Here is a 14,798-nt window from a genome sequence, read left to right as displayed (position 1 = left end):
TATATATATTATAATGTTTTGAGCACTACTAACAAAAGCACTAATAATGAACTACTAACTTCTTTGAATGTGTTTTTTTTGTCTCTGTCCAGTCCAATGCCTTGCCCAGCCACGTGAAGATCTCTGTGTCCAGACAGACTCTGTTTGAGGATTCATTTCAACAGGTCAAAGATAGAGAAACACACACACATCTCCATTCCACACTTAAGTATTACTACATTCACTTCATCCTCATTTCATCAGACGCTGGAAACACCAAAACAAATTAATGCTCAACTTTGGACTGAGAAATTAATAATTAGTAATGAATACTCGAATGATCAAAAGATGGTGCAGGAATTGTAGTATCTCTGAGGTCAAATGACATGCACATACAGAACTTATTTCTACAGACTCACCAAACGTGGCAATGTTTGAGCAAACAAAATGTCATTATTATCTTAACCTGCAGTAGATACGAAATTAGAACATTTTCAGTTTTCATTTTTGTCTTGCAGAGTCATGGCAAACAGCCAAAACGAACATTCAGACGCTCTGGAGAATGTTAACGGTTTTCTGATTAAGTTTAGCTTTCTGTTTGGTTAGATCCATGATATTTAAATCAAAAATCTAATCTAATCATTACCTTAAAATCGAAAGCCACATTGAATCATGGATTTGGGGAATCGTAACACTGTTAATTTAAATATATCTCACAATGTTAATTTAATTCTGGAAATGCACAAATTTAAAAAATTACGAGATGAGAAGAAGAAAAACTTTTTTTCAGACACATCCGTTGGTCCATATCAATAAAATAAATATAAGACATGATAGAAAAATTTAAATTAAATTACAAGTACAAGACAGCACAAGAGTTACATTTTAACTATCTTACGCAGATTACAAATGTTAAGTTAAAAATAAATGTTAAATGTTTCCCCAAAAACTAACATTATGTGATCTCTGTCATCAGATCATGAATGTGAAGCCATACGACCTTCGCCGGAGACTCTACATCATCATGAGAGGAGAGGAAGGGCTGGACTACGGCGGCATCGCCAGGTGAGAGCAGGAACAAATCAAACGCACCCATCTTCTTTTTCTCACATTCTGTAATTATGTGTGTGCTATTACAGGGATTTTCTGTAACTACTGTCTAACACATTGTTGTTTTTTAACTTTTATTTTTAATGTTGGTGGTGGTGTTTCTCCTGTTCCTGTCTGTCCGTCACCCCTCCTCTGGAAACAGATTTTAAGTTTGTATTAACTGTCAGTTCCAGGCAGGATTGAAACAAATTGTAAAATGGTTTTCAAGAAGTAATATGCATGGAGAAGAAATGTTTGGGGTTTTTTCATCCAGAGAGATATTAATTGTGTATGTGAGGGTAAATTCTCACTGGGTACCAGCAGAGGTCATACTATAAATTACTTGATGCCTCTTAACTTTTTTCTGAGTCCCCTCATTTTTTTCATCTTGAATCCTCCATGCAACACTTCTGTCCTCCCTCTCCCCACCAGTCATCCACCCACCACATGTATCCATCCTGCCCACTGCGTCCACTGTGTTCCAGGTCTTCCTCTCTCTATATATGTCGTTATTTTTTCTGTTGGCAGTGTTTCATCTTTTTCTGTTTTGGTTTTTGCATTGTGTTTCTGTCTCCGGTGTCACGTCAGTGGTTTTACCCTATGGTAGGTGACATCATGCTGTTCTACCACAGGGTAGAACCACGGACGGGATGTTGGGAGGTGTCTGCGTCCGTCCGTCCGTCAGTATCCATACCCTTCCTCCTCCTCCTCCTCCTCCTCCTCCTCCTCCTCCTCCTCCCATATACCCTGAGAAGGAGGGAACAGGCCTTTGGGGGAGCGCTTGGTTCTGGTGCTGCAGCTGGTGGTGGTGCTTGTTGGCCCTCATTCTCTCTAACATGCATTTCACTGTTTGTGTCTTTATTTTTTTTTTAATTCTACCCTGTTGTATTGATTCTAAATGTTACATGTTTGTCTTTATGTTTCAAATTTGGGGTTTTGGGGTTTTGTGCTTTTTGGCCTTCTGACAAGCAGTTGTGACGGAGTATATTACCACCTTTCCATTTGGAAGGTCGATACGTCTTTCATGTCTGTCCGTTAAATATAAAGCTTGAGCCGGCAGACGATTAGCAACAGCAAACAACTAGCCTGAATCCAGCATCTCTAAAGCTCACTAATTAATATACCTTGTGTGTTTAGTCTGTATAAAACAAACATGTAAAAATGACAGTTTGGGACTGTATGGAGGGTTTCGTACTCAAGCTATTTCTTGGCCAAGTGCTCTGACTTCAGGCCACACATGAGAGTGGTAACAATCGTCTTATGTATGTCTATGCCAAGAAAGTGAGTCATTTTCACATATTTCCCAAAATGCTGAACTGTTCCTTTTAATGTGACTCATTATTTGCCCAAATGTAATTCAAGATTAATTCGTTCAGATTATGCATATAATTCAGGATTTAGAACCTCTTAATTATTTTTGGAAGTAGCATCAATGGTAGCATTATAATGGTAGCATTGAAAACCTTCTTCAATGGTAATAAACATGAAGGAATGCATAAAATCAACCAAGCACGACGGAGCTGTCCTCAAAGTTAAACCTGTGTGAAACAGTTAATGATAGAAGACAAACTGAGCAGCAGCTTCTAAAACTTAGGTCCTCCTCAGGATTACAGATCTTAAAATCCTTCAAAGTCAAACCAGCGTGAGTGAAGCAACAGTCTGAACCTTGTATCTGTGAAATGACTCCAAAAACTTGGATATTTCTTCTAATATTCAAGCACACACTCTATTGATCTTTTAATGAGGCAGGATTTGTGTGTGCTATTGGACATTTCTTTAAATTAATTTGTTCATTTATGTTATTTTAACTTTCTATATATTATATGTTGTAGCTGATCATGTTCTATCCTTAATGGATTCATTGTATTTTGAATGTTGTTTCGTCTTTGCCATGAGATGTTTTGTTTTCTCCATCATTGTCATTTGTTTTTTTTTGTTCTTGTCACTGTATAACTCCCTCTGTCATAATGTGTTTATTTGCAGTATCATTCAGCATTCTGCCATGTTTGAAAAAAAAATGGAAATGATAGATTGTTGAAGTATCTCTTGGGATACTTTAGATCTTCCTCTTCCTGTATTAATGTCTTGTGTCCCGTTGCTCTGCAGGGAGTGGTTCTTCCTGTTGTCCCACGAGGTCCTGAACCCCATGTACTGTCTGTTCGAATATGCCGGCAAGAACAACTACTGTCTGCAGATCAACCCCGCTTCCTCCATCAACCCCGACCACCTCACATACTTCCGCTTCATCGGACGCTTCATCGCCATGGTGAGTTGTGCTCAAATATGACTTGAGCTTTGATTTGTAAAAATGAGCTTTCTAACCAACCTTAACCTGCCATCAGCAAACACAAACAAGTATAACTCTTACTCATAACTTCTTTCAATGTAGTCTTCATTTTCATTTGATAGACATTATAAGATCCTACCAGCCTACACAGCACCAAAATCCATGCTTTTATTTTGACAATTTTAGTCAAGAGGACTCCTTTTAAACTTCAGATTCACATACACAGAAATATTTAAAGCATGAAGCAATAAAACCTGCCAAGTGAGTAATGTGGAGCCCAGTTAAACATCACAATTTGATCATGTCAATCTTATCCGAAATAGTTGCTGTTTAATTTTCAGTCAATCGATGAATGGTGTCAACTCTTAGTAGATTTTCTATTCTGTTGACGCTGCTGTAAGATAATAATAATATTATAATAATAAATGTATTCAGTAAAGCACCTTTCCCACAAATGAAATTCACAAAGCGATTCACACGAATAAAACTTAAAAAGATCATAAAAACATGCAAATATTAATAACTAAGGAGATAAAAAACATACAATCAATGGGGCAAAAGCAAGAAAAACAAGAAAAACTAGATTAAAACATAAAAGACTTAATAGATAATTAGAAACAAGTGTAAACCGTGAAAGCAATAAGTTCAATGATGAGGTTGAGACATCTTCAGACATCCATGTGACTAAACTCAAGAGCATGAAGGCATGAATATGAGCAGTGCAGTTACTCAACCACTGTGGTACAATCCAGTAGTTCCTAACTTTCAGTATCTACTCTGTGGGATCAGCTCCAGAAAAGCTGTAAGTCCCAAAACCCACACCCTCCACCCCTCCTTCCGTCTGCCACCCCACCCCTCACCCGCACCATGACCTCACTGCCGCACCCAGCCCACACCCGCCAGCAGCCGCCTATATTTAGTCCTAAAATGCACTTTTCTGACTTGCCTTATAAAGATGCTCGCCTCTACTAACTTCAATCCCTTTTTCCTTAATTCCTGAATCCCGAATTCAAACCCTCCCGTCTTCTTTTTCTTTCTTTACCTTTTTCTACTATCCGCCTTTGCCCCGCCTCTTTCCATTGACATCCTCTCCCGGGTCTATAAATCTTCCCGACTGTCTGTGTGTGTGTCGCTGGCTGTGAGACAGACACATATGGTCAGTCAGGATGCAGTAGGACAGAACAGACTGTGACTAAGTCACTCTGTGGGTGTCTGTGTTGTTCTTGGCTCATCACGACTCTGAGCCCTCTGTGGGTTTTTTAACATTAAACAGCTCTGTCTGGCTGAATCGCCACACTCTACTTCACTGTGAACACACACATTCACACAGAGGGAAGATTATGACTTGGTGTACAGCCGTATGTGTTGAGTGCACACATTTAGCTTTGTGCTTAGTCTCATATCATAATCCAATCTGAGTGACTAGTTAAAGTTTTGATCATTTAAATAAGGTTAAAGGACACAATGGAAATCTCTGGACTTCAGCCTATGTCACACACAGTTCCCGGTAAATTACAGGGATAACCTGGCATTGCCAGCAGTTTTCATTATTCACACATGCAGTTACATTCAGGAACATTTCCGTCTTGCATCTTTTTATGCATGCCACATGAATGTATTATAAGAGCTGGATGGGGTGCGGCTCAGCCATTAGCCAACTTTTCCCAGTGGGCACTTGCAGTATTGCAGCAAAAAATACCCCTGTGGCCCAAAAGGCATTTTCCCCATAGACCACCATTATAAAAGAGACATCTGTAAAACTGCTGACTGGACACTTTAAACAGCAGAAAAGGTCAATTAGGACACTTTCTATTATCATTTTTTTGACCCATGGATGTTTTATATCTGTTTAAAAAAAAAAAAGCAGAGAAAAGTGATATATAAAACCTATGGGCCAAGCAGGAACTCGTAATCAGGGCAGGCAGGGGAAACACTACTGTGCATATTCAGGGGGTCTCATCACATGGAAGCAAACCCAGAATCTAGAAACTTTTTTTGGCGTATGCACCAGCTGAGCAATTCTTATAGGCCAGAATGGGCACCATTTTCGGTCCAGTTTGGTTCAGTATCCAGCTCTTATAATACATCCATGGCATGCCATCACAAGGCCAGAATGGATGGGGTGAGGGACAGTCCAACAGAGCATGCAACTCAGATGAAGCTTTCAAACTAGGAAGTTCTTATCAAATATGAATCAAGGTACTGTTCCTATTTCTCACCTCAAATGTTCCCAGACACATATTTTAGTGTACTGTTCAGCTGTAATATGATGGTTTGTGACACGGGGCTGCCATGTTGGAAACATTCTAACCCAACCCAAGCACTGCACAACTCGCAGTACATCGCCCCCACATCGTCAAGTCTTGCGATTGGTTCGCTCGCTCATCGTCAAAACGTCTTTCCTCAAATGGACGTAACCTTCCCTGCAACATTAATGCTTTCATTCACAACACAGCCGTATCAGCATTTTCCTAGAAATGTTAGTAAGTCTCGAGTCGGGAAATTGGCAATTTCAGATTTCCCTGAATATCAGGAATAGACTGCAAGTGTGAAAGAGGTCTTTTAATTTTGAAGTAGAGCAGCTACAGTGTCACATCGCTCTGTTTGCAGCTGCAGTGGTGGAGTTTTTGCCGGTCAGTGGTTTGTGCTGGATTGTATCAGGCTGCCATAATTCCAGAAATAAAAGCCCCATTCATGTTTCCTGTAAAGGTGACTGGCTGCTGAAGCATTTCTAACACTTGAATGGGCACCAAACAATCCCCTGTGAATCATTGAGACTGAAACGGAGCAACTGAGATGAAAATATGTGTAATTTGTAAAGAACTAATTTGAACCACATGGCCATAAAAAAACTCTAATAATCATAAAATTACAGCAGGAGAAACTGTTCCTCCCACTTGTTCCACTCAGTTGGATCCAGTGAGTCAAACTTGCCGTATCATCAGATTTAGTGACTTGACACTGTATTTCTATATGTGTGTGTTTGAGGAATATGAGCAGCGAGCAGCAGGTGTTGTTCCTGATTGTGGTTTCTAATGTAACAAATCCTCCCCGCAGGCTCTGTACCACGGAAAGTTCATCGACACAGGCTTCACGCTACCGTTCTACAAGCGAATGTTGGACAAGAAGCCCACACTCAAAGATCTGGAGTCCATAGACCCCGAGTTCTATAACTCCATCATGTGGGTCAAGTAAGTAATGCATGACGGCTCTGCAGCTCTTTGCTTTTACAATGATGAAAAACGGAAGAAAAAATACCTCAGAACATTTTTTTCTTGTACAGCTTTTCTTTTTTTAAATGACTAATTTCATTAGTTTAAGCTCAAAGAATAAATGGAATAAGAGCAAATCAGGTCATAATTCAGTTACCAATTACATACTTACCACATATTAATTACATAAACAGGCAAAAAATTTTGAAATTCAATCTTTCCAACAAGCATTTTATAAGGATGACTGAACTCAGCAAACAGATGAGGTTTAACTTGAAGGAATTTTCTTAGTCCCAAGTGAGAGTCCAACAGTTGGTTCAGCGTGTCAGTGAAATTTTGAGGTTTAGTTTATGAGGAGTTTAGATGAGTTACAGCCCTTAGAAATACACATTTCTTAGGGGCTAGTTTGTCAGAATGAGTATATGTAATTGTTGCTGTAATAATGTGTGTGTGTTTATGTGTTTCTGTGTCTGTGTGTGTCCAGAGAGAACAACCTGGAGGAGTGCGGCGTAGAGCTATATTTCGCACAGGACATGGAGATCCTCGGGAAGGTTTCCACTCACCAGCTGAAGGACGATGGAGAGAACGAGCTGGTCACCGAGGAGAACAAGGAGGAGTACATCAGGTGAGTTAGAATTAATGACGATAGCTAGGAACAGAGAGAGCAAAACAAATGACGAAACCCGTAAAAACAAATCATACTCTGTCTCTCCTCAGCCTGCTGACCGACTGGAGGTTCACCCGTGGGGTGGAGGAGCAGACCAAAGCCTTCCTGGACGGATTTAACGAGGTGGTTCCTCTGGAGTGGCTTCGCTACTTTGATGAGAAAGAGCTGGAGGTAAGGAGGAGCTGATTCATTTAAAGCTTTAAAGTACAAGAATATTTCCTGCATCCAAGTATTAGTAGTTTTGTTTTATTCCCATGTAATGACTTATTTCCCCTCAAATTGTATACACAACAGTGAGAGTTAATGGACTTTATTTCCACTGCTTTTTTTCCCTTTATATTGGCAGAAATATATGCTGTATTTAAATAGAAGGAAGCCTTTTTAGTCAGTTAATATTCTGCTTAAAATCAGACATGATGGTATAAAAAAAGCTTTCTTGTACTTCTTGATTAGAAAATAAATTAAACTTAATTACAAAGTACTTCCACACTTAAAAAAGGGAACATTAGAGACAAATCAGAAACTATTTGAGATGAAAGAAAAAATAAATGAGAGATTTCAAAAATCCACAGTAAATATATATGATATGAGTGGTGTGGGTTGCACATCTTCAAATCTACATGGAGACTGATCCAGAGCCTAAGGAAAATCAGTAGTAATTTATACCGGCTGTACTGAGTGTCTGTCCCTGCTTCTCTTTTGTCAGTGTTGCTGTGACAAAAATACGGAGCCAAAGAGTTGCAGAATTTGAATTAAAAAGGAAGAATTAAAAAAAATCCATATTGAGAACAAGCAGTGGTTTATTTGGTAAAATGCTCTTGATCCTGATTGCTCCTAGCTTTTCTCCTTGACTCTTGCTGCAGCTGAGCTTTCATCCAAATGACGCTTTGTCCCAGAGGAAGCTCAGCGTAACAGAAGGCGTGATGGGAAATGTTGTGACTCATTGTGTTGACTCTGTCCTCTGCCTACTGATGAGTCACACCACTGACTCTACAGAAATATGGACTACATGTCTCCACTTCCTGCCGTAATTGCAAAAGTGAAGCCAAAATATCTCCTTTCTAGGAGCGGCCATCTTGCTTGTGTGATTTCATTTGGAGCCAGAGTTTGTGCAAGGGGGGTGCCCGGTTTGAGAGCGTCTGTCACAGGATGTCACACCCCCTTTAATATTATTTAATTTTTAAAAAACGTATCTGAAAAATGAGTGCTTGGACAAACACCAGCATGTAAAGAACGACCTATACTGCAGCCATCCAGCAGGGGGCAATCTAGATGTTTGTGTCTTCACTTTCGTGGGAGCTGTCATGAGGTCCATATTGTTTGTCCTTCATATACACATCTTGTGTCTCTGATAATAAATGTTGTTCCTGTGCTTTGCCTCTGGCAGCTGATGCTGTGCGGGATGCAGGAGATCGATATAGCTGACTGGCAGAAGAACACCATCTACAGACACTACACCAAGAACAGCAAGCAGATCCACTGGTTCTGGCAGGTAAGAATATGCTCTGGCTCGCACAGCATAACAGAGCCATCAGATCCCCTCAATGGTGGGGTCAAGCATGCAGACCTGTACTGTTTTTTTCCTTTAATTTGTCACCTGTCTGTATATCCTGTTATAGAGTGTGTGTGTTTATATGAACACTTGCTCTGTTTATATTCGGTGCATGACTGACATGTGGTGTTACTTCAGGTGGTGAAGGAAATGGACAACGAGAAGAGAATCCGTCTTCTTCAGTTCGTAACCGGAACCTGCCGGCTGCCTGTCGGTGGCTTTGCTGAGCTCATCGGTAGGCAACTCATCCCATCCTTCATTACTGAGTGTCTCCGTCCTTTAGGGCATCCAAAAATGTCAAAAAAAATGTAATCGATTAGTTTGGTGGTTCAGTTTGAAATCATGTTTTCAAGTTTAAACCTGCAAGACGTCCAAATTAAGGTCACATCAGTACATATTTAAGAATATGGTTGATATTTAAGTATGAAAACTTTTAAGGCTAATATGCAGAAACATTCAAGCTATTATTTTTGAACCCCTGCAGGAAGTAATGGTCCCCAGAAGTTCTGCATAGACAAGGTGGGGAAGGAGACTTGGCTTCCAAGAAGCCACACATGGTAAGCTACTCTCTGATGTTATCATGGGAAACATTTGCTTTCATTGTATACAGCTTTTTCTGCCGTAAGATAACTGAATCAATCAGTATACAAGTAGGCCTGTTATGTTATGTAGCTTTATTAAACATGGAGGCATCACACTCAGTTATATATTTTGTTGGGACACTGCTGAAATCCAAATATGTGTTTATCTAGCCAGAAACTTCACTCCTGAAAAAAACTTTTGCCAGATTTATTGACGTCAGAGTGTAAATGTCTGAACATTTTGTTGTGTAACATTTGTCAGTCCGGTAACCAGGACAGCTGGTTCTGATGACCGTGACATCAGTACAGATAAAACAGATGGATGCTTGAGCAGTTTTTTACATCTGGTATGAATTTGGGGTAAATGTCTCACCTGAAACCCAGGGGGGATTATTAGAGGGGATATTAAAGTACATTGATACTTGGAATACATATAATTTGATCAGAATGCATGTCAGGGTCCGTCTGATGAGTATGGGTCATAATTCAAACATACACTCAAAAGTTTGATATAGATTAAATTGTTTTTATGTTGAGTTTGTAGGAAAACTAGACAGTTTCAAACATGATGCGCTACCATCAAACCAATACGGCATATTGTCTAATACAATATAGTCAACACTGTTGCCATAAATTCAGAAATTCACCTCAGATTTTTTAAACATATGGCCCGCGGGCCAGAACTGGCCCACCAAGGGGCGCATATCTGGCCAAACTGGATAACTTTGCAAAGTATGAAAATTTCAGAAAAGTCAGTCCAATGTTGTTTTTTTTCACCCTGACCAGAATACAATCCTCTGAAAAAACAATGAATACATATTGTGGTCATATTTAAACCATTCATATTGAACATTGTATAAAATGTTTTCAATCAGCAGCTTCTGTGCAAAATAATGTTAAAAAAACGCGAGACATAATATTTTCATATTCATCTCAGCATGTATATCTGTTTTGTAAATAGATGGTTTATTGTAGTAAATATATATATATATATATATATATATATATATATATATATATATATATATATATATATATATATATATTACATATCATTTGTAGGTTATTATGCAATGGTTTTACTGGGCAGGCCCACTTGAGATCACATTGAGCTGTACAGTATGTGGCCCTTAAACTAAAATGAGTTTCCTTCCCGCCCACAGTTTCAATCGTCTGGACCTGCCGCCCTACAGGAGCCTGGAGCAGCTCCGAGAGAAACTCATGTTTGCCATCGAAGAGACGGAGGGATTCGGGCAGGAGTGACGTGGGAAACGAGACGACAGACGGCTTAAAAGAGAGCAGATAATTCAACAGGATAGTTTTTTGTTATTATTGTTATTGATTTGCATTTGTTAATCACAGGGCTAATAAATCACCTGTCATCCAGCCCCTCACTGGGGGGAGGATCATGTTTGTGAACTGAATCACAGGATCAAGTCGGAGCCGGCAGATGGACACACGAGAACACAGAAGAAGAGTGTGTATGCCTGCTTGTGTGTGTGTGTGTGTGTGTGTGTGTGTGTGTGTGTGTGTGTGTGTGTGTGTGTGCGTGTGTGTGTGTGCGTGTGTGTGTGCGTGTGTGTGTGCGTGTGTGTGTGCGTGTGTGTGTGCGTGCGTGTGTGCGTGTGTGTGTGCGTGTGTGTGTGCGTGTGTGTGTGTGTGTGTGTGTGTGTGTGCGTGTGCGTGTTGCTCACGTCAATGCCATTGTGTATATGCATATAAATAGTATGTATGTTTATGTGGGTCAGACAGGACGGCACATAGAGAGAATTATATTTGACCAGTCAGTCTCACACCAACCCCCCTCCCCCCCACACACACACACACACACACACACACAAACACACAAAAACACACAAAAACACACACGAAAACCTCCACTCACAGCTTAGAAATGCACCAAAACCAGAGAAAGGATAGTTTTTAATATCAGCAGCAACTCACAAATGCAGTATAACATATCTACCAGAGAGAAATACATTTTTTTAACATTTTAAAGTGATAAAAGACAGAGAGACAGGAGAGTGAGAGAAAGAGAGGGAGTGTATGAGAGGAGCTGAGCGCATGTGTGTGTGAATACGAGAGACAGAGAGCTGTTATCTTGAACCAGTGCACCTCTGTTACAGAGGTTAGAGAGATGAGATGTGATTTTAATTTTTATTTTTCTGTTATTTGTGAATTTCAGCTTTTTTTTCTCGTGTACATAGGTAAAATAAATGAGATTTCAATCTTGAACAGCTGTTGTCGACTGCTTTTTTACTACATTGTAGAACAATACTGAAGACATCCACACCATCAAATAACAGCAGCCACTGAGTCACCACAAACCATTTCTCTTTAGCACACTGTTGGTACTCCCTGAAGTCAGAACCCAGTTAACCCAGTATTTCTTTACCAACTACAGCATGAAACCAGTCAGTCAGTAATAATAATCCAGTCATCTAGAGATTATGACACTGCTGCTTAATGAGCACTTTTACTAGTGCTACTTTTACTGTGAAAGGGGGTATTCACAAGGGGGTGTTTCCAGGTTTTGGGGAGGACCGCTGCATATTTGTACACCAAAATCCACAGAACAGAACAGTGCTGGTGTACCAATTCATGGCATTCTCACTTTACTTTTAGTGCCTATAACTTTTGCACAGCACAGTAGAGGTACAGTTACCTTTGGCTTCTCTGTATATAGAATAAATGAATACAATATTATGATAGTGATTTTTCCCCCCCAATATTTTTTCAAAAATCAACAAAAACATTTCAAGTGGTGTTTATTTGTTTTATTTTTATCTGTCAGTCGTCCTTTACAGCTGGCATAACCAACTCCAGCATTACTTCCTCCATTCTGACCAGTCGGGGCCAAGAAGAAAGAGGGAGTGGATCAACCTTGGTGAAGAGTAGAGCAGTCCAGATGTGGCTGGTGATGGAGACCCAGCTGTGGGTGATAGTAGTGGAGTTGGAGTCCACCACCACACCTGCAGTGATAGAGTTCACTTTAGATTCTGCCTCTTCATTTTTAAATTCTTTTTTCTTTAAACATCACCTGTGATAAATCAAACCGTCCGACCACATACCATACATAAATAACATTCAAATATTTTACTGTTTACATGCAGGCTGAAATCCTGCTTCAGTTAATAATGACATCAAAACCCTAACTGAAGCTGAGGTCAGTGGTTTGTTAAGAGCCCGTGACTCAATAATATCAGAGTTAGGAATGTTGCGTTTTTCATTGAGAACAAACGTAGATGTGAGCAGTATGATATCACATATCTGTCACAAATTATCCACACCCGGTCATCCACAACACTTTCATTAACACTCCACATACAGTATCACATTTCTATTCCACAGAGATTCCACATCCCTATATATTAAAAAAAAACTCTTATCACCAAACCTTTACATGATAAATCCTCACCATTTATATAATTTACATAACAGCCACATATGTCACTGACAAAGATGCCATTTCACCAACATTTGCTTAAAATTCTCAACATCACTGAACATTTGCTCCTTGATCACTGTTCATTTGTGTTCCAATCTGCACTGAGGTTGTATGAGAAGTTTGACTCTTGCACAGTAGCCTACAAGAATGAATGACAGCTTTTACATCTCTGTCTGCTGCAACACATAATCATCATGGACAATAATTTTTTGAAATACAAACTGATTAAGGACTGATGTTACTCCATGGTCTTTAAACATCTACTCAGTCATATTAAAAAATGATGAAAAAAAGAAAGGATAGTGAATGCAGATAGAGCTGTGCCAGGACCAGCAGGATTTTCCAGACATCAGGGCACATTTTGTGGTTTGGCCGGCAGGATCATGATCATTGAAGATACAGATGTGCAGTTAGCAGCTGCAGGCACAACAGCGGTGTCACTCGTCACAGTCTCTGAACACAACTGAGCAAAGCAGTGACTGAAGAACCCAGAAGTCTGAGGATGTACGAAGTGCTTCCAGTGTGTGAATGTTACAGTTTTCACATCTAACATCATCTTTCAGATATATTAGAATAGAGAAGGTTGAAGTTCTAAGCACAGGAGGACTGAGATAGGTAAGACCTGCAGGAGGACCTGCACCCTGCAGCATCAATGTTGAATTTGATCTTTGATTTTTGTGTATATTTAATTTTTTAATTTTAATTATTGGTACTATTCTTTTGTATTTCCCTACTGACTGTGGAGTTTGTAAAATACAGTAGGCAGAATCCAGCGGGATTGTGAAGTACAGAGAGTAGAGTACAGAGAGACAAAGTGGTCCCTCCACATGAATCTCTGACAGATGAAAACTGCACTGGGATCTACATCTCTGACCAATGTGGCCTCCGTTTGTTTAAAGAAGAAATTACAACAGTTTGGAGTAAAACCAGTTTCCAACTTTTGCGTAAGAGATATATCCAGTGAGCACAAAGAGGCTCAGTGTTGTCATAATGGATATCACAGCGCTTCAGTGTTTCAGTGCTAAACGGTGCGACAGATTTAACCAATAGAATCAACAGACCTGCATGTTTGGAAGTGCACATCAAGCAGGTGAGAACAAGCACCACATAACCTGAGGTGAACATTTAGTCACATCATGCCCTAATATCCATTATCCACTCCTCCTGTGCCATAAGTCATACAATCTTAACAAATACTCTTTTCTTATTTATTTCTATTTATAGTATAATTTAACTCAAGAGGCCAACATATTTCACAATATAAAGACGCATGCACAGCTGAATAGATCCACGTGCTAGTTAACATCCTACAGGTGAAACAGTGTTTAGTTGACAATAAACGGAAGTAAATCCTGTTGTTACAGCCACCATCACCAATACTTCATATAATATTACTATTGATAGTACTGCAATTGCTACTACCATCTTTGTGATTACTAAAACAGATGGTGGAATTTACTGTAACAAAGTATAAGTTATAGAATAGTGGACGACCCGCTCTACGTCCTGAGCCACAGCCATCCCCAACTACACCACAGTACTACAACCAAAATAATTCAGACAGTACTACATCCTGTGAAACATACCTCACTCAAAGACAGTAATGTGGATTGTAAATTAAATTAATAGTTTGCTGGTTGGTGTTATAAGAGGATATAATCAAATAAATAAATAAAAAATACTTTTACTTTTGTTGGCGCTATTTCATCAGCTGCTGCAGGCTGACAGAGGTACAGTACACATGCCAACAATTTTCCACATCCAGTGGAGGAGGGCTGGATGGAGGCATTAAACCAACAGTGGACTACACCACAGCAGACCACTGTTCGTTTCCTGTTTCCAACCGCGAGTCAGGATAGATTTTTAGCAAGACTGGGTCAAAATCTAGTATATGGCTGCTGGACTCTGTATGAAAAGTTTGAAGCTATATGCTTAGATGTGTTTGTTTAAACGTGGCATAACTTCTTTAAGAATTGCATTTTT

General features: G+C 39.6%; 1 protein-coding gene across 2 annotated transcripts in view; it reads left to right on the top strand.

The window, feature by feature from the left end:
- The window catches only part of wwp2 (WW domain containing E3 ubiquitin protein ligase 2), a 57,899-nt gene extending 46,297 nt beyond the window's left edge, over nt 1-11,602 (top strand). For both annotated transcript variants that reach the window (XM_062421599.1, XM_062421597.1), the window contains 10 exons: nt 93-164; nt 956-1,044; nt 3,175-3,334; nt 6,413-6,546; nt 7,052-7,192; nt 7,285-7,405; nt 8,622-8,726; nt 8,925-9,021; nt 9,271-9,343; nt 10,531-11,602. In XM_062421599.1, coding sequence (XP_062277583.1) covers nt 93-164; nt 956-1,044; nt 3,175-3,334; nt 6,413-6,546; nt 7,052-7,192; nt 7,285-7,405; nt 8,622-8,726; nt 8,925-9,021; nt 9,271-9,343; nt 10,531-10,630 — 1,092 coding nt within the window. In that variant the 3' untranslated portion in view covers nt 10,631-11,602. The remainder of the gene's footprint in view (nt 1-92; nt 165-955; nt 1,045-3,174; nt 3,335-6,412; nt 6,547-7,051; nt 7,193-7,284; nt 7,406-8,621; nt 8,727-8,924; nt 9,022-9,270; nt 9,344-10,530) is intronic.
- Nucleotides 11,603-14,798: the final 3,196 nt, after the last annotated feature.

The sequence above is a fragment of the Scomber scombrus genome, chromosome 6 (genome assembly GCF_963691925.1).
Source record: "Scomber scombrus chromosome 6, fScoSco1.1, whole genome shotgun sequence".
Taxonomy (NCBI): domain Eukaryota; kingdom Metazoa; phylum Chordata; class Actinopteri; order Scombriformes; family Scombridae; genus Scomber; species Scomber scombrus.
This window is presented reverse-complemented; position numbering and strand designations above follow the sequence as displayed.